Source organism: Limanda limanda, chromosome 15, assembly GCF_963576545.1.
Source record: "Limanda limanda chromosome 15, fLimLim1.1, whole genome shotgun sequence".
In the NCBI taxonomy this organism is placed as follows: domain Eukaryota; kingdom Metazoa; phylum Chordata; class Actinopteri; order Pleuronectiformes; family Pleuronectidae; genus Limanda; species Limanda limanda.
The window spans coordinates 1,093,642-1,112,710 of record NC_083650.1 but is presented as its reverse complement, the minus strand read 5'-3'; the positions used below and the strand labels follow the sequence as shown (position 1 = coordinate 1,112,710).

Here is a 19,069-nt window from a genome sequence, read left to right as displayed (position 1 = left end):
TTCTCCTGTGGAATAATCTCTCACTTTCTTGATATATAGTATTTCTCCTCAGATACTTGACATTCAAGTATCTGACCTTCAGTTGTCCTTCAAAATGTTTACCCCTGTCAATGCTGCTTAAAACCTTTATCCTGATGATGTTCTCCTCTACACTTAACATCTATTGCACTTCTGTCCGTCCTGAGAGAGGGATCCCTCACATGTGGCTCTCTCTGAGGTTTCTACGTACTTTTTAACCTGTTAAAAGGGTATTCAGTAATTTTCCTTAATCTTGTTGAGGGTTAAGGACAGAGGATTTCACATCATGTTAAAGCCCTATGAGACAAATTGTGATTTGTGAATATGGGCTATACAAATAAAATTTGATTGATTGAATTTGATTGAATCAAACACTCATGATGCAAAAAGTTATAGACACAAAGACTTACTGCATGATTTACTTTTTCCACACTGCCACACAGCAACATGAGCCAAAAAATGTATGAGCTTAAGAGCATCAAGAGGGAAGAGTGAGTGTGTGAGGAAGATTATCTCTGTGGAAATGTTTTATGTGTGCTGATCTTCCCAACACACACAGACACACACATGCACACACGCATGTGTGCACACATACACACATTTCAGTACAATTTGTCTCTCTGGTGCAGATATGACTTCAGACAACATAGTTATGTAATCAGTGTGTATTTGCCTAGATTTCCCAAAGATGGACTGAAGGGAGGTGTGTGTGTGTGTGTGTGTGTGTGTGTGTGTGTGTGTGTGTGTGTGTGTATGTATGCATGACCTATTTTCTGTGTATTCCACAGGAGGTTTGGGTTGGAGGAAATTAATAAAAAATTATCTAAGCTAGACAAAGCTTAACAAAACAAAAAATCTGTCTCAAAACAACGAGCTCTTTGCAAGTATCTGAGTCTATGTATTCCTTTGTGGACTTATAGTACATTTAACATTGTATTCAAATGTGAGATTAAAGAATAGTGTCTCTTGTGCTTTTTAAAATGACATAAGGTAAAATTTAAGAATTATACAAGATGTGCATTTGCTACAGATTTGATTCAGGCCTCTAGCTGGCTTCGTCTTCGCATTAACGAAAGATAAAGTTCACGATCCTCAGTCAGGAGGACCATTAAAATAATAAAAAATGGAAACCATTGTGTAAACCCAAGTAGGCTCCTTTGTTTCCACACCATCTTATAAAACTGTCCTCTCACAAAGAGTGAAACATTTCACATTCAAAGCGGAAGTTAGCAGATGTTATAAAAAGACTCTAAATTAAGGGAGATCGGGGTGGATTGCTCCTCAAGCAAAACATCCAAAAGTAAACCCATATGACAAAATGTTCATAAAATAATCATGATCCCTCCCTGAAACAAACAAAGTCATTGTTGAGCCTAACCTGACTCAACCTGTGATGACCTTGGACTAAACACTCACTTGTTTTATTTTGTTTTTCACTCACTCTGTTCATGGACTCCAACTTCACTTCCTCCCATTGTTCAGTTTCCCGCTGCCTTCACCATACCTACATCAGTCACTCAGAATATATTTTCATGCTCACATATTGTCTCTGCATTTCAAGATCAGGTTAGGCATTGCAGCTGTACTCAGCTCCCCAGACATGCCTCTTGTGTCTTGCTTCTAAGCCTTGTCAGTTAACTAGTGACAAACCAATCTATAAACAACTTTAAAAGCCAAGAGACTTAAAGCCTCAGTCAGCCTATATGCCATAAATATTCTCCTGTCTTTGGAACGCAATACATAATATCTATCCCACTTGATAACCAACAGTTAGACTTTAATGGAAAGACTTGTGGTAGCCCTACTTCTGATTAAACATTGAGTTATCCAAGTGAAGAACAGGTTGTCGATAAGGAGTTTCACTCATTATCTTACTAGTGAAGAGATGTATATCCTCATCATATTTGTCTTCAATAGGAAGTGCTTTTCTACTATCTACTCTAATAAGCTTCTCTCCAATTGTCTTTCACACACACAAATTTACAAACACACGCACATCTGAGAGTATGATTAATCTGATCTGAGTAATTAAAAGCGTAATGGGTTCCTATGACCCTACTAAGTGCAGGGGAAAAGCAATGTGATTATGTTTGTATTGTTCAGGGGAACAAAGGGCCCTGCAGGCTAATCACTGCAGGAGAGCTCCATCACAGACCGGACCGTGTCATTATCATCCAAGAGCCACTCATAGAATTCAGAGATTAAGCGTCTAGGTATTTTCATATATTTTTGTCTCATGCTTGCGGTAAGATATGGAACAAAACATTGTGGGTAATGGATTTGAGGGCCTATCCGTACATTCAGTTTCCTAATTTTGTATATCTCAGTATCACCTTGTCATCTTTGACCACTTATCAGGTAATCTAAAGTGACGAATGGTTAAAATTAAGATATTCCTTCAAGGAAGACTTCATATCATGTTCAAGAGGCAATAAACATGTTTTGTGAGGCCGCCTTGACCTTTAACCTGTAACCACCAAAATCTTATTCATGATCATTTGAGTGGAATATCAAATTGAAGACATTCCCTCAAGCTGATCTTAAGATATTAAATTCAAGAAAAACCTAAACATATTTTGTGAGGCCACCGTGAACTCAACCTTTATTCTTCGACAGATTCCAGACAGATTCAGTAACAAAATCCAGCAAACAAAGATTTACACCAGGTTTCTCATCTTGGACTGAAAATGACAGTTAGTTTGATTTTTTTAAAAGGTGAGCCATGTTTCTCAAGTCCGACTTTGTACAGGTATTGCCCAGTTAAAAATTATTATATTTTTCTTTGATTGATGAGCTCGGACCTGCCACTTCCTAAACCTTTCTTTCCAGATTAGTCCCTTTATGTTAGAAATGTCATTTCATTTTATCAACAAACTTAGCTGTATTTAGTTTGAATTAGCAAACATTATTAAACAAATATGAAGACATAAGCTCAAAGCTCTGCTATTCCTATGGACAATCTGAAATAGCTGCTAGCATGGCAAAGGATATTTACTTGTAATAAGTATTGTTTTAAAAATGTGTCACTAAAATATACACCATAACACACTATACTATAGCATACCACCCTATACCATACCATACAAGGGTTAAATGGCTAACTATTTTAATATGGCAAATAATACATGTAAATATTTTTCTTATGGACTTCTGAAGTCTGTTGTTTAAGGTGTAAAAAAACGTAGACACGAAGTCCATAGTTCTTATCCTTAAAAGTGCTACATAAATGCAGCCCATTTACCACACCATACCATTCACCACCATATCATGAAAGACATTGACAATTACCAACTCAATCAAGTAAGCTAGGACAATATGAAGGAATGAAGAGGAAAGACGTAAAGACAGTAACAGATTCTTATACAATGGCCACATTCCTCAAGAATGAACCCCTCTATTCAACTCATCTTCCTATCATCTGTCTCTGCAAGAGATCCCAGAATACACGACTAGTGCTAAAAAAGGCTTTGGGTTGGGTGATGAATTAGCCAGGGCGTATTTGGGGAGCAAGGGAGAGGGAGAGGGAGAGGGAGAGGGAGAGGGAGAGACAAAGAGACAAAGAGACAAAGAGACAAAGAGACAAAGAGTGAAAGATATGAGGAGAGCGAGTTAGAGAGAGTTAGAGAGAGCGAAATAGCTTCTAGTGTTTAATCACAGCCTGATCTTATTCAGTATGTGGCCCACAGATAAACTCAGTGACCCTTGATCAGATTTGCTCAGCCATCATTCCAGAGCACTGAATGTTTTATCTGTGCATGTGTGTGTTCATATGATTTGATTATTAACACGTGAAAACAGGCTCCTGAGGGTAAGAGATGGGGCTGTTGTTTACAGATTGGGGACAATCAGTTAACAAGGACAAACAAACACTCACCAGTTTCATTAACCAGAAAGGCGGTGGTTCGATCCCTTGCTCCTCCACTCTGCATCTCTTAAGCCTCCTTAGGCAAGATACTGAACATCAAAATGCCCCTGAGGGGCTGCGCCGACAGTTTATGTGTGATGTGTAATAGAAAAAGTGCTGCACATAGATTTTATATAAATATATGTCGATTATTGTGCTAAATGTTTTCTGAAGTTTGGTTGCTTAGTCTATAAACCATCGGATATATTGCAAAATTACCATAACAAATTCAGAGAGGTCATTGTGGCATCTTCACATGAAATTGGTAATTAAATCTTTGCATTTGAAAAGCTGAAAATACTGATTCCTTATTTTTGCTCAAGAAATTACTGAAATCATTAAATAACTATCAAAAGTCTTGCTTGTTTTTAACTGTTGAATTTCTTATCAATTAATCAGCATATCATTTCAGCTACAAAATAATGAAAGACTCATTTATTGTGCTCGTTGATGGAGTTGAGTAAACTTCGGTGGAGCATATTCTCACACACACTTGAAGGCCCTCTGACCTCCAGGGGTCACAGGGTAGTTTCAAAATGTTCCCTTCTGGTGATCCAGCCATGACTAAGGTAAATCAATGGTGAAATCAGACCATACTATATTTAGAATACATAGTGCGTGTTCACTTGCAACTTGAAAGTAGACAGAGAGACTTGGCTGCTGATGGATAAGCTAAGAGGCCACTTAATTATCAGCTCAATATCTGAATGTTTCCAGTAAAGTGCACACATCAACATACTCATCACCTTTTTCACTCTTACACATGCTCATGTAGGCACAAACACATTGTCATACTGAACTTATCATTATTGTGCTTAATTACCTTATCCTCATCCTGACTAAACGCACAAGGCACTGCATCCCAGTGTCTGTGCTCTCAGCATCACCACACTGCGGATAACCCAGTGCTCTCCAACATGTAATCCACAGTTCAAAGTGCATGCAGTCAGTCTACTCACACATGGATTAGCTCTGCTAAGGATTCATCCCTGTCCAGGCTTAAATTACACATAAGCAGAGACTTCCATGAAATCAGGACTCTCATGATAAACTCATTGGGCCTCAAAACCACACCCTCCTTAATTTCTCAATATTCCATATCCTCACTATCATGTTTTTTGCACCACAACTATCTCAGTGTGATGTGGCACAGCTTGTTCATGGTTGCACATAAACTGCACATGCCCACACTTTATATATTTGTATATATCTCTTCCTTCCTTGCAAAATAGTAAAAATAAGGTTTATCTTTTTATTTTATATCAATGTCAAGGAGAGTAATATAAAATAATTTTACTGCAAATCTTACTGTGTATGGTCAGTGTATGTGACAAATACAGATTTCAATTTATTCATGTTTTCTTATCTGGGATTCGTTCTTTTGTGAGAACAGAATCTATGCATACTGAAGAGCACACTGTACTGGCTTGCTTAAAAAGACAAACAGGCTTCAGTGGATAACTTAACTTTAACTGCAAATTTGTATTAATTTCTTACTTTCTCTGAGAATTTTAATGCATGAATATGATGAATAGGAGAACACTGTCACAAAATAGTTACTCATCTTGAGGTCTCACACACTGGTGTTTACATATAAAATAAGTAACGTTCCATGGTTTTACAGCTACAGCTTTTAGTTAAAACTTACGTCCAAGTGTATCCTATTAAGCAAATTAATTTCTTACTCGGAGATGAGAGATGGCTCAGGAGATGCAGCCATGCCACAGTGTCCACACTCGAACAAGAAAGGCATTCATTTATTTTGTGTGTGCGAAAAGCCCAATGCAGTTAGTAGGTGCACTTGGCTGCAGTTTGTCTTACTCTGTCCTTCACACATATGGTTATTGATTGTTTTCCCACATTATAGAAGTGTGAAAAAAATTTGCACAGTCAACGTGACAAACCCTTTTCCTTCCCCCTCTCCCTTAAGTGTTTAAAAAAAATTCTCTTTACTTCCGTTCTGAGACTAGAACTGTGTGACTTTCTACCGATACAGCTTCCACTGGACGTGTTACCTCATCCCATGTGTTATTTTAAATTGACTGCTGACACTACAAAATATAACAGCTCTGTTGTGGTCCTGCGATTTTAGTTTTAACATTCTTAACATGATAATATTTGTTCTCAGTTATTGTGATTTCTGTGTGCACATAACACCTTTATGGGCATAGGAAAGGTGGGAACCTATGATAAATAGCAACTTACGAAGAAATGGAATTCAACAATATAAGAACTCAGGTAGGAACAATTTAGCAGTTTAAGAACATGTCATGATTTATGAGATTTCTTAGAAATGTTCCTTATACTTGCGATGTCACAGTGACCTTGACCTTTGGCCACCAATTTGAGTGAATGGTTGTACCAACTTTGCAGAAATTCCCTCTGTGCGTTATTGACATATTGCCTTTACAAGAACAGGATAGAAGGATCGACAGATGGAAAGCCCAAATATAATGGACCGGCTGTCGTAAAAAAGGACAAAAAAAATTATGCAAACACATGACCCCCTAAACAAACATTATTTTATGCATGATTACAACAAAAGTTTGAGCTGCACTTTCAACCATCTTATTTGCTTTGTGCTTCTGCTCTTTATTTCAAATCAAATCAAATTGTGTTTGTTTAGCCCATATTCACAAATCACAATTTGTCTTATAGGGCTCATGGCAGGTCTTTCTGAATCACCTTCCACACTTTACATAAGTGAGCATTGTCACTAGTTGTTGCCTTCTTAATGGCTTTATATTTGCCTGCTCATCACAAACCTCAATCCAAAGTTCCAATCAAATCAAAAATGTGACAAAGAGAGACTATGAAAGGTGACGTGCAAAGAGATGTGCAGTCCATTTAAAACAATGCTTGTGTTGTATTTTGATTTGCATTTACTTTTGTCCACCCCAGTGCCCAGGGCATCCTGTACAATACTCACATATGAAAAATGATTTCAAGATAAAAGTCGATTATGATATTTATCATAACAAATGTCCTATTTTATTTTGTTTATTCTCTTTTGGTCTTGTAGTGGTACTCATGGTATAATTTAAACATGGTAAAGTCGTTTTAGTCATTATTTCACACAGCACTGGAACAAACATGAAAGGGAACCTATGGTAACCTTCAGTTTTCATAAAAACTCAAAGGGTGTTTAGTTTGTCCAGTCTTAGCTACTACAAGAAACATGGTGACCTTTAAATATAAAGGGCCCATTCTAGGGTAAATAAAACAACAGTTTGTATAATCTAGATGAAACACACTCGTGAAAACATCAATAGGATTATTTTATATAAAATTTATGTCAATAGATCCCTTTCACCTAAATCTTACACACTGGCGATTTATTCATAATCGCCTTTAAAACAAAGCTATTTTATTAGGTCATACCATCACTGTTCTTCATTCTGTTTTTATATTATTACGAAACACAGCTCTATTTAACTTGTATTCTTTTTCCCTTTTAATTTATTTTTTAAAATTTGGTAAAAATGTATACTTTTATTTATTTTAATATTTGTATCTTTTATAATACTCTCTTAAATCTTTTAATGTTGCTTGAAACACATTTTTGTGAAAATCTTGAAAAGCACTTTGCTCTCTATATGGAATGTGCTTGATAAACAAAATTGCTTTGCCTTATAGTTGAAAGACAGATTTTGCTCCTGATTGAAAGTTGTGGGTTTAAACTCTTCTTGATGGACAGAGAATACTGTTAAAGAGGAAGATCAATGATGTGGTTTACCTTCCTACCGTGCTACCACAATATTTATGTGAGAAAATTACAGATTTGTCTGCATTCAATCTTCTCTGCATACATTTGCAGATGTGTCTACACATGTACGAATCTCAAAACACGTTTACAGATTTTGCACGATTTCAAGTCTGATTATGCACACACAGATTCTGAGCAAACATTTGAAGATTCCTGTACATATTTGCCTATCTTAGCACAATGTGTAAAAATTATCCATCATTAGCAGATTCTTTAGTAGTTTTTCCCTACTCTTGTTGAGGGTTAAGGGCAGAGAATGCCACACCTTGTTAAAGCACTATGAGACAAATTGTGATTTGTGAATATGGGCTATACAAATACAATTTGATTGATTGATTATTTCTCACATTCATAACTTTGGTTATAGGAACAAAATTAGATACAGTTACAAAACTCTACACACCAAAATTATTATTGCTACAATATTGGCCTTATACTGTGCATATATGTGCTAGCGGCGGCAGCCTTTTGTTGGCACAACTGTACAGACTAACAAGAGTGGGATCCTGTCCATCATTCAGCCACAGAGGACAAGATGATCCTCACCAATCTGACCCAGAGAGAAGACAGGGCCCATTAGGTGCTTAGCTTGTTACAATAACACAAAGCCATCTATCAAAACCTGCACTCACTGTCACAAATCCAGCAAAGAGCAGCTCCTGTAATGAAGTGTGGCATGACCATTGGATCAAAAGGGCTGTACAGCAGAAAACAGATGTGACGAAAGAGAGAGTGAAAGGGAGAGAAAGGGAAAGAAAGAGGGAGAATAAAGCAGTGCAAATAACAAGTGAATGAGAGAAAAAGAGAGAAATGCCCATATAATGTAGTCCCTGATCAACACCAATGGGCCATTCACACATAATACTCTGCCTGTCTCATTCATCACACACACACACACACTTCCTGTCCTGTAGCTACTATATTCTTGATTTTGCAGTGGTGCGTTGCCACATTTTCTTGAAACGTGAGAAACATTAACATTAACATTTGTGTGCTTGTGTGTATGACCCTGATGTGCATGTAGTAAATTGTGCACAAGTACAGATGAAGGGCAGTTTATCCATACTTAGCACAGTCAAGGGGAGAGGTTAATCTGTGTGTTCCTGACATGCTTCCCTGTCCACATATTCACACATATTCACACAGTTCACACAAATTTCTCTCGTGAATCAGTTTGACTCAGTGTGTTAAGTCATACTGTCGGATAGAAAAACATTAAAGCTACTGTTATTCATATTTTCATATTAACCTTAGATTAAATTACTAAACTGAATGTTGACGCTGTCGGGTGTAGTGATCATCCAGAGAATCATCACTCAGCTCTGTTAATTCCCCTCAGCTCTCAGAAGTATTTCAGTGTCTTTAATCTCAGTGTTTTGGTTTTACAACCCCCGATTTGACTGTTATGGTTTGGCTCACTGCTCTCATCAATAGGTTTGAGTCACATTCACAACCTAATAACATTATACTGATACCTGGAATCCAAGTCAGTACACACTTGGTATGTTTTTCGGTACTCTGTATGTAGGTTTTTCTAAAAAAACTAAAACTTTATCACACATATTACTATTGTATTCCCTCAAGATGGTGGTGAGGATTTTGATGTCTAACTAAATGCTTCATCATCCATGGAGGGTTCAACTTCTTTGGTGCATACAGCAGCCATGCTAAATTTCTAACAGTATCTGCAGCAGACATGTTTCCTCAGGTTAAATGATTTGCATTCCACAATACAAATATTACAGCGAGCATTGTCTGTATTGACTTTTGATTAGTGTAACCACACTTCAATTCAATGTTATATGTATAGCGCCACATATAGTATACATTATCTCAAGGCACTTTATATACAGGTCGAGACATCAAAAATTATAGAGAAACCCAACAGTTCACACAATGAGCGGTTGGAGTGGGCAGAGAAAAATAGGGAGAAGAAGAAAGATGGGTGAAAAAGAGGGGAGAGAAGAGATAGAGATGGGGGGCATAACTCATAAACAAAGTTTACAAACTGATTTCTGTACACAACCTGCTCAACACCAAACAAGAAAAAGTTAGTGAAAAGCCAGTGTTGAATTTACTACATAACAAACCTGATATTTTGTTGATAGAGACCAAAGGATGAAGGTTGGGTAGAAACATTCCTAATGCTACTCTGATCAGTTAATAACGTGACCAAAATAAATGTAATTTAAGGAGTAGTTTAGAAAGAGTTATAAACCTTGCTCTGGTAAACATTGATGTGTGTACAAGAGAATCGCAGATATGGTGGCCCATACCAACACTGACATGTTTTATAGAAAATTTAAATATACCCGTACTTAAAATAACTTAATGTGAAGCTTTTGTCAACTCCACAAAATCCATACAGCAGTTACCACCGCTATACTACTGTATCTCTATCAACCAGGAAAATAAATACTTATTTATTCAATTTCCTGTGGTGAAAAATTACTGAAACTAACGTTTTTGAAAAAAAGCTAAGGCATTGTGTACAATAAAAATTAAAATCTCCTAGTAAGAAAAGGTCAAAACATTAATTATTTCTTCTCAGGTTAAGCTGCATTGAATATGCTTGTGCAAACACACCGGGAGGACTGTATTTAACTCAGAAGCAATGATGCAGAGATGGGATGGTGAATCAAGACAGCAAATAAATGAGTCAACAAACAGGCAAGCGGTGTAGGGGCAAATTCTGTGAAAAGCTTTTTGAAGGCTGTGTGCTGATAATACATGAGAGAGCTATGGAGCGAGGGAGAAAAGAGAGGAAGAGGAAAATGAACTGTAGCATGAGAGATGCTACGAAGGACTACGGGTTGCAGCTTCAGGGGTATTCAACGAAATGATAGCCGAGTGCCACCAAAATGGAGGAAGAGAGCGACAAGATGAGAGCATAGTGGTTGCTAGATGGAGGGGATGATTGGGAGAGAGTATGACAGGAAGGAGAAATGGATGGATAGAAAAAGGAGAGCAGGGCTGTTTATGTCTGTCTCCGACTGGGGGGATGTTGCTCTCTGTTCACACAGGCTGACCCAGATGCAGCTGAATTAGACACAAGCCTGCGTTCAGAGGTGTGTGTGCGCCTGTGTTTGTGGATCACAGCGTAGGTATGAGACTGACACAGCTGGAACGAGTGACAGCAATTTAGGAGATACCTCTGTTTTGCTATGGTCACAGGCCCAAAAAGCACAGATATCTATAGATTAAAAATGCTATTTATAGCACTATAAAGTCATTAAAATTGATTAAAATATTTTTTTTAAACATTGACCAAAAGGAGCAGACCTCTGCTCAGCAGAATAAAGCTGACCGCAATTGATATATGTACTGTGGGTAATTACAACAATACTGCACACCTCAAAGTTGGCTGTGGTAGTATGAACATTGTTGCACCATAATTAGCAGTACAATACATCTTAAGGGCATGTATTGGAAAGGACCCATGTTAAAACCTGAGGTGCTGTATTTCCCATCGTAGCAACATATATCCATGGGAACAAATACAGTCCTAATGTTGCGCGTTTGTTCACGTTTCTGTGAAAGTTAATTGTCAGTACATTTAGTGACTCTGTGATTTTTTGAACCATGTGTTAATGTTACTCCTTTTTCTCCTCCCAGGCTTTTAACTGGGAATATATGCATGCTCAATGATCTGTAAAGTGTTTGAGTTTTTGCGGTTTATGTGACACTGTTTCTTTAAACAATGATAAAATGAATGGACTGGTATTTTAACATTACTTTCATGCATACATTTTCAACACAGAGGTGAGGTTTGTTAAGGCATGCTAGCAGAGCTAGAGGGTGTACTGTTGAGACTGTACATAATCATTTTCCTCCTATTGTGTAAAAAAAGGAAGCCAAAATATCTTGAATGCAGGGGCGGGCACGTTACATTTAGAGTCTGCAGAGTGGGGATTGTGGATTGGAGTGAGTATATCAATTTCCTGCTGATCCACACTCTTGACCAATCGTTAAGTCAATTATCAGTCTCAGCAGTCAGTCTTAAAACCAAACTGAAGGGTCCAGGGATCAATAGCGGGAAATGTTATATAAAATAATCCTAGTGATGTTTTCACTATATTGATTCATCTAAATTGTACGAATTGTTGTTTTCTTTACTTTAAAATGGGCCCTTTATATTTAAACTAAAGGTTACCACAGGTTCTCTTTCATGTCAGAGGGTGAGGTGAGAGGTATTCAGCTACAACATACACCTTTCCCACTAAAGGTCACTAAATTCTACACACTGAACCTTTAACAGAATCATGAACCCTTACATCAGTGTGATACCAACTAACTAAATGACGGAAATAATATTTGGTCATTTTTGTTTGATGTGTAATTTGACTTTTTAGATTGGTCAGTGTTCCATCTGCTATCATGGAGGAGTTAAGGTTTCTGACCTCTACTGCAGCCAGCCACCAGAAGGTGGTCAAATAAGTTTTGGCTTCAATTTTGGGAGTATAAGCATAGTGAATGGTCTTTTTGAGGGCTTCAACGTGCTCAATAATGTTTTAAAGTTTGCAGTAAATTAGAGAGTGGTGAAAATTGACGTATTCTGGAGTATTTGGAAAAGGGCGTGGCAAAATGGCTCAACAGCACCCCCTGGAACGCAGCCCCTAGGTTTCCACATGACTGATCTTCACCAAAATGGGAACAAAGGTGTATTGTGACTATTCACACAAAAAAGCCTCGAAGAGCATGACAAAAAACACAACAGGAAGGCCGTCATTTTGGATTTAGTGGCCATTTTGGCCATATTTCACATTTTTGTCAAAGTTTGATTACACGCCATCAAAACACAAGCTTATGTATCTCAGACACATTTGGTCCAAACTACACATGTAAGACAAGAGTCGCGACCTGATGACATCTACACAGAAATCATGACTTAAATAAATGGCCCCCTGGTGGAAACAGGAAATGTCTTGTTTTTAGAACGTCTTACACTTGGATTAATTCCTCCTCATCCACTTTTTGCATCCATGTTAAACTGTGTCTAATGGCTCTTAAGACATTGATAATGTAGGCATAAGATTACTGGGACTTTCCTTCAAATGCCATATTAGTGTCATTAGTGTATTACACGTGACACACAAAATCGCTGTAACTACCGTGTTCATGAGTCTATCTCCCTCAAACTACATTTATGTGACAACAGCCCCCCCCCCTGCAGACATTCAGATGGTTTTAAGAAATGGGCATGGCAAAATAACTGACTTGCGCCCCCTAAAGGGCAGCCCCAGCACTACGATTGTGCGACATCTACAAAAATCGATAGGGACATGTGTCTTTTCATGACAAAGAAATAAGTCTTTTGGATAGATATGCTAGACCAAACAGGAAGCCCGCCATTTTAGATTTGGTGACCATTTTGGCCATTTTCTACAATTTTACTCTGATGAACTTGTCATAGGGCTTTCATCAGATCAACTTCAAATTCTGGGAATGTCACCTAAACAAGATAGAGATATAAACTGGCTCGGTATATTTGATATGCCATAAAAGCACGAGCTTCTGTATCTCAGACATATTTGGTCCAATCAAGTCCAAACTAGACATGTAAGACAAGACTCGAGACCTGATGACATCAACAAAGAAATCATGACTTAAAATCACAGCACCATCTGCTGGCTACAGGAAGTGAAGCGTTTATCCTTGCCGCATGCAACGCGGAGACGTGCGCTTGGTCATCGAACGCTCTCTCTTCACCGACTGCAACAGGCTTGAAACTGCCTGTGCTCGGGCCCGTTAGTGCTCCAACGTAGCCCTAGTTATATTTATAATTATGGTCCACTATAAATTCTACAATAACCATGAGTCCTGGCCACCACTGTCATGGAGGAGAAATCTGTTACAACACTTTGAATAGAACTTGTCATTTTAGCTGAATTAAATCGAATTCCAGAGTTCAAAACTGAATTGGTTTAAGCTGCAGTTTGTGTTTTTACTTTGCTTTCTTGTGCCTTAAGCAACACATATCACAGAATGGTTACCTCTATGATCGGATGTTTTGTGCCAAAAATATACCTTGGAGGTGTTAATCTCTGCCTTAAAATGTTTAATTTGATAGGCTCAGATATTGAAACGTAACAACCACTGAACAGAAGAAGTGTTCACAACCTGCAGCAGGTCAAAGTTGAATCACTCAGAAGTCTCTTTAATCAGTGATGGTGGTTCACAGCATTATTTATTTCCTCGCAGGACCTCTTTTTAGCCATGTCACTGTATTATATCACAACGAATAACGCCATAAATGTAATAAATATAACCATTGCTGTAACAAACAAAACTGTCTTTTATTTGTAGTTGTTTCTTTTTAGAAGTTGATCCTCTTTCAGTTCCTACACTCATTAGAAACTGCTCAGTATAAAACACAGACTTCATGCCTAAAAGATAAATAAATTATTAGTTTGGACATTTTTATAAATAGGCCCTGCACCAATGAAATAAAGGCTTGTTCCTTTCAAAAACCGTGACCTCCTCGTTCTCCTCTTGCTCTTTGATTTCGAACCTTTTCTCCCATCAACATTTCATCCACCTCAACACGGACAAGCTCCCTGCTTCATTATTTCTTTCTTCTCCCGCCTGCCTTCCCCCATTGCATCTTCCCACTTCATCTCACTTTTTCCCTCACTTTTCTTCCCTCTTCCCTTCATCACTGCTAACGCTGTCCTTGCTTGCTCCCTCTTATCTTTTTCAGATCACCTCCTCGCTGCGCCTCCTGCTCTCTTCCCTCTTGTCTCTTTTCCTTTTTGTCTAAATCAGCTCCGAGTCCTGTGGCATCGTCAGTGTAAAGTGCTCCGTCTGTGCTCCTCTGCTCGACGGTCCCGCCCCCCTGCTTGTGTGCAAAGAGAAGGGAACCCACCGATGAGAGCTTTAAGTTATGTAATGAGATCATCTGGAGACTAATGCTGTATAGCAGATATACTGAGCAGCCATTAGTGGCTTCTCTATAGCATGACCATTTGTCTGGCTGGTACACACGTCTTTTAGGTTTGTCACAGATGGATGATGGAGGGACTTTGGCTAGAGTTGCAAAGCTCAATGATATTAAAACCTACAGATAATAGCAGCAGTAACATGTGTTTGCTCATATGGGTAATCCTCTCTCCTATGGCACTTTTGTCCTGAATCCTGCTTTTACCTTGTATTTTTAAGAGGGGAGATATGGACGGGTGCATGGATGAAATTAAAAGGATGCAGGAGGAAACAAGTAAGAGGACAAGGGGAGAAGAGGAGAGGTGTGTGCACACCCACGTGTTGGTGCACAGGCAGAGCAAAGACATGGGGTAATGCACAAACTTTAACACGTGTGTGTTTGTGTGTATGTGTGTTCAAGACCTAGAAAAGCTCAGTGTGCTCGAGGACTGCTATCATCACCATTATGAGAGGAGGTCCTGCTCTCCCACTTGGCCGTCTCTGTGAAAACATAGTACTCAGAACATGTTCCTCCATCAGGGGAGGTCAACATGGAGGGTTTGGTCTAATTACTGCACCGTCCAGTGCTGAAACAGTTTGTCCATAAAGGGGCTTGGGTAGTGCAGCTGGGTAACCGTAGGGTTGTTGGTTCAATTGTATTCTTCACCAGTCAAATTGCCAAACTTCCTTCAGCAAGATTCAAGACCAACCTGCGGTCAGAGTATGTAATGTCATCAGGCAGTTACTCCACTGAAAATTCTTAATCATTTAAATGAAATGTCTCATCTTTTCAAAGAATTACGTGCTTATAAAACTGTGACTTTCATAGACAAATGTGTTGGCAATTTTTAACATTTTAAACTACACTAGATCTAAACTGATTAATCTGTCATTTCAAAGATAAAATTGATCTTTTCATCATAAAAAACATTCCTGATTCTAATGTCTTTCATGTGTTTGGGCTTTAGGCTAGCATTGTGAAAATAAGGACTTTGAAGAAAGCACCTTAGGCTCTGTAATTATAATAAGTGTAGTCACAACACTGCAAACAAACTCCATAACATGAGGAAACAGCTGAAAGCTCCAGAAAAAGTACCCCTTAAGTCATGCTTTTGTAAACAAAGTTTCAAGGTTAAAAATGTACTTTTATGTAAAGCAGATGAACTGATGATGAAAATAACAGCTGTAACACTAACAGCCTTAACAAAAGGTTTGACAGAGGGGATCAAACAAAGGGAAAGAGAACGAGATAAGAACAAAGAAATTAATTAAGAATGAGAAGAATACCCTTCTAGGGTGGCTGTGGCTAAGGGGTAGAGTGGTCGTCCTCCAACCTGAAGGTCGGCAGTTCATTCCCCAGTCTGACCCATCTTAATGCCGAAGTGTCCTTGGGCAAGATGCTGAACCCTGAATGGCCCCCCATAAAATAACAAAGTGCTGCTAATAGATGCACTGTATATGTGTGTGTGAATGGGTGAATGTAGAACTGTACTGTAAAGCGCTTTGAGTGGTCATCAAGACTAGAAAAGTGCTGTATAGATACAAAACCATTTACCATTTACACTCAAGTTCAATATACAAGCATTTCTTCAGCCATAACGTTCATCCTGTTAGATCAAAACTGCACACATCCCACACATCACATAAAACTACGAAATCATTTATTGAAGACGGCCACAATCAATCTTTTTTTAAACTATTGAATTGATCAGAAAAAGTCAAATATCCCGATCTGACATGTTAAAACCAATTGAGATGTTTATTCTGACCAGCAAAATGAAAAGCTGTAAATCCTCACAAGAAGGAGCCTGAATATTTAAAATGTTGGTTTGATTATTAATCTCCCTACCTACAAAATTACTTTTCAGATTTGCAACCTGTCAATTAGCTCCCTTGTTTCATGGAACACTTTACTTCCAATGTATGACACTTGTGTTTTCTGAACATCCTTTTCTGCATCATTCAATGTCCCTTTCAAACTGAATCACCAAGACAGCATTCTACACATTTTCAGTAGGATGCAGGCCTTCTAACTCTGGGATTTTTTTAATGAACTCTATCACAGCATTTGGGCTCTTTTTCTGAAATCACGATAATGGATTTGCTCTATAAGTGCCCTATGAAATAGAAAATAAAAAAGAATTGAAAAAAAATGTAACCACATCACAATGTTCAAAGACTTGGGCTATGCATTGACATTTGCGAATTTGACCGGACTAGACGGTGGCATTTACTGTCTCTGGAGAACTTGTAGAGCCACTTGTAAATTTGACAGTTGAAGTTGAAACAATTGTGTAAGGAACTTTGTAATTCATTTTTGTATAATAAATTCAAAAAATCTTTCATGTAAGTATTGATTTATATCCCTTTAATACTTGATGAATTATAATGAGTCGCTTAAGTTCATTAAGCCTCCCTCAATCCCTGTTTGTGTCTCCTCCTCATGACAGTCCCCTAAAATATTTCTTGTCCTCAATATATCCTGTTGTGTTTACTTCCTGCTAACACCACTGGGCAGCTTTCAGAGGAGAGTCTGTCATATTAAATAACATAAACTGGGCTGCTGACTTCACCATTTACAAGACCTACTTGGCAAAAGACACCAAAACATTGGCTGAGCTCAGTGCTGGCAATGACATGGTGCTTTTCTTCATGCAGTCAATATTAAAATCCATGTTGGTGGCGATGAGCTTGTGTGAGTGTACTGTTTCATTTGTGTTTCCACTTCAAGATTGCTGTCTTCAAGTTGGCAACTGAGTCAGCATGATCATGATGGCAGGTTTATGAACAGCAGCTAGACACAGTAATACCCAGCTGACCGGTTGTCCTCCACCTCCTGTCGTCAACAGGAGAGGATTTCTGTTGAGTAAGTCCACAAGACAGAGCAGAAGAGACACTGCCACCACTTCCAGGGATTATTGGTTACAGATGTTGAGCTACATTAATGCATGTTGTTGTTGTTGTTGTTATTGCTGGTGATGATGTTGCTGCTGTGTGCTTTACACTGACAGTACATGTGAGCTGATACACACACTGACTCTCATCCTGATGGGATGTGTGTTCCAGCAATGACAGCCGATCGGTTCGCAGAGCCAGCACGGTGGGCTACAGTACAACATTACATATGGTTTCCATCTATTTTATAGAGCACACACTTGGAAAGTGCCCGTGTTGTTCCTAAGTCAGGAATATCTGTACTCCACTGATGCTACTGTTTGTCATGTTTTTACACGTGATTTCTGATCCTCCCGCTACACATTCATCACAGCAAAGGCTCATTTAGATGTTTCAGGCATTAAAAAAAAGAAGCTATTACAAACAGCCCCGAGCTGCTGTTCACCGTGCTGTCTTGTTCACATGATGAACGTGTGGTTCATCGACAGTGGAACAAAGAAGAGCCTCTCACCTGCTCTCTGAGACACACACTGGAGCCCCGCGACCAGCCCCAGCACCACCCCCGTGAAGCACATCTGGACGCCGAACAACTCCTTTCGCTTCTTCCGTCTGGCTTTGCTCCTCCGCCGGTTCAGCATCACTCCTCCTCCTCCTCCGACGGCCGTCTCTGGCATCCCGTCAACCCCCACGCGAGCCATGGTGCTCTTCTCGCGGGCAGCGTTCAGACGGAAACCCCGGTGGTGGAGCAAAGGTCCAAGTAAGTGGGGCGAGGTGTCAGCGGCGGCGGGCGACGTGTGTGAGGACCCTGGACTTACTGAACGAGAGGGGGTATGACCACAGACAGTTTCATCAAGTTCACCCAAGCATCATCAGGATACACATCCGGCCTGGAATTTCAAAATAAAACTGTTCCGTTAATATTAATAAAAATGAATATCATCTTTCAATTATTGGTTTGAAATGTCTGTACTGCATGTACATTTACAAACACTAATCCCAAGAATGTCACATACAGTTTAGGCTTTTTTATTTTTAATCCTCGGTTCCGGTTGTTAGTTAAGTATGGGGCACTTGATGCAGTTTGAAGAGGTCGGTGATCGGTGCCTCCACCGTCTATTCCTCCTCAATTGCTGAAGTCAGAGGGCGGACCTCCCAGCTGAACGACCCGGGACAGGAGTGCGGTTTCTCGGGGTGGATGTTAGAGCGTAGCGCGGTGCCGCTGTAGATCTGGGGCTGTTCCAGAGGGGGCATGAGAGAGGGTGTGTGTGGATGTTGAGCTGTTGTTGCGGTGGCGAAATTACATTAAAGACCAAGACAATGAAAATGCGTGAAACCGAGTTAAAAAAAAATTATTATTTTATTTTGACATGATATTCTTTTTTTATTTTCCCCGATTTTTCTGGGATCACAGGCTTTACAGGGACACGGTTTGTTATTGTGAGGGTTCCCTATTTCATAACACATCACAGCCACAGCAATAATAACATAGTATTAATAATTCTGACCAATCAAAAATAATAATGGTTTTATATGATCTTTAAAATCTAACATGGTATCCCATGTATTTG

At 38.9% G+C, this 19,069-nt stretch overlaps 1 protein-coding gene across 1 annotated transcript in view; it reads right to left on the bottom strand.

Annotated features, from left to right (window-relative positions):
* The window catches only part of LOC133020731 (sodium/potassium/calcium exchanger 3-like), a 103,659-nt gene extending 85,460 nt beyond the window's left edge, over positions 1-18,199 (bottom strand). Inside the window, exon 1 of the mRNA XM_061087428.1 lies at positions 18,013-18,199. Within this exon, the coding sequence (XP_060943411.1) occupies positions 18,013-18,199 (187 nt within the window). The remainder of the gene's footprint in view (positions 1-18,012) is intronic.
* Between the last annotated feature and the right edge of the window lie 870 nt (positions 18,200-19,069).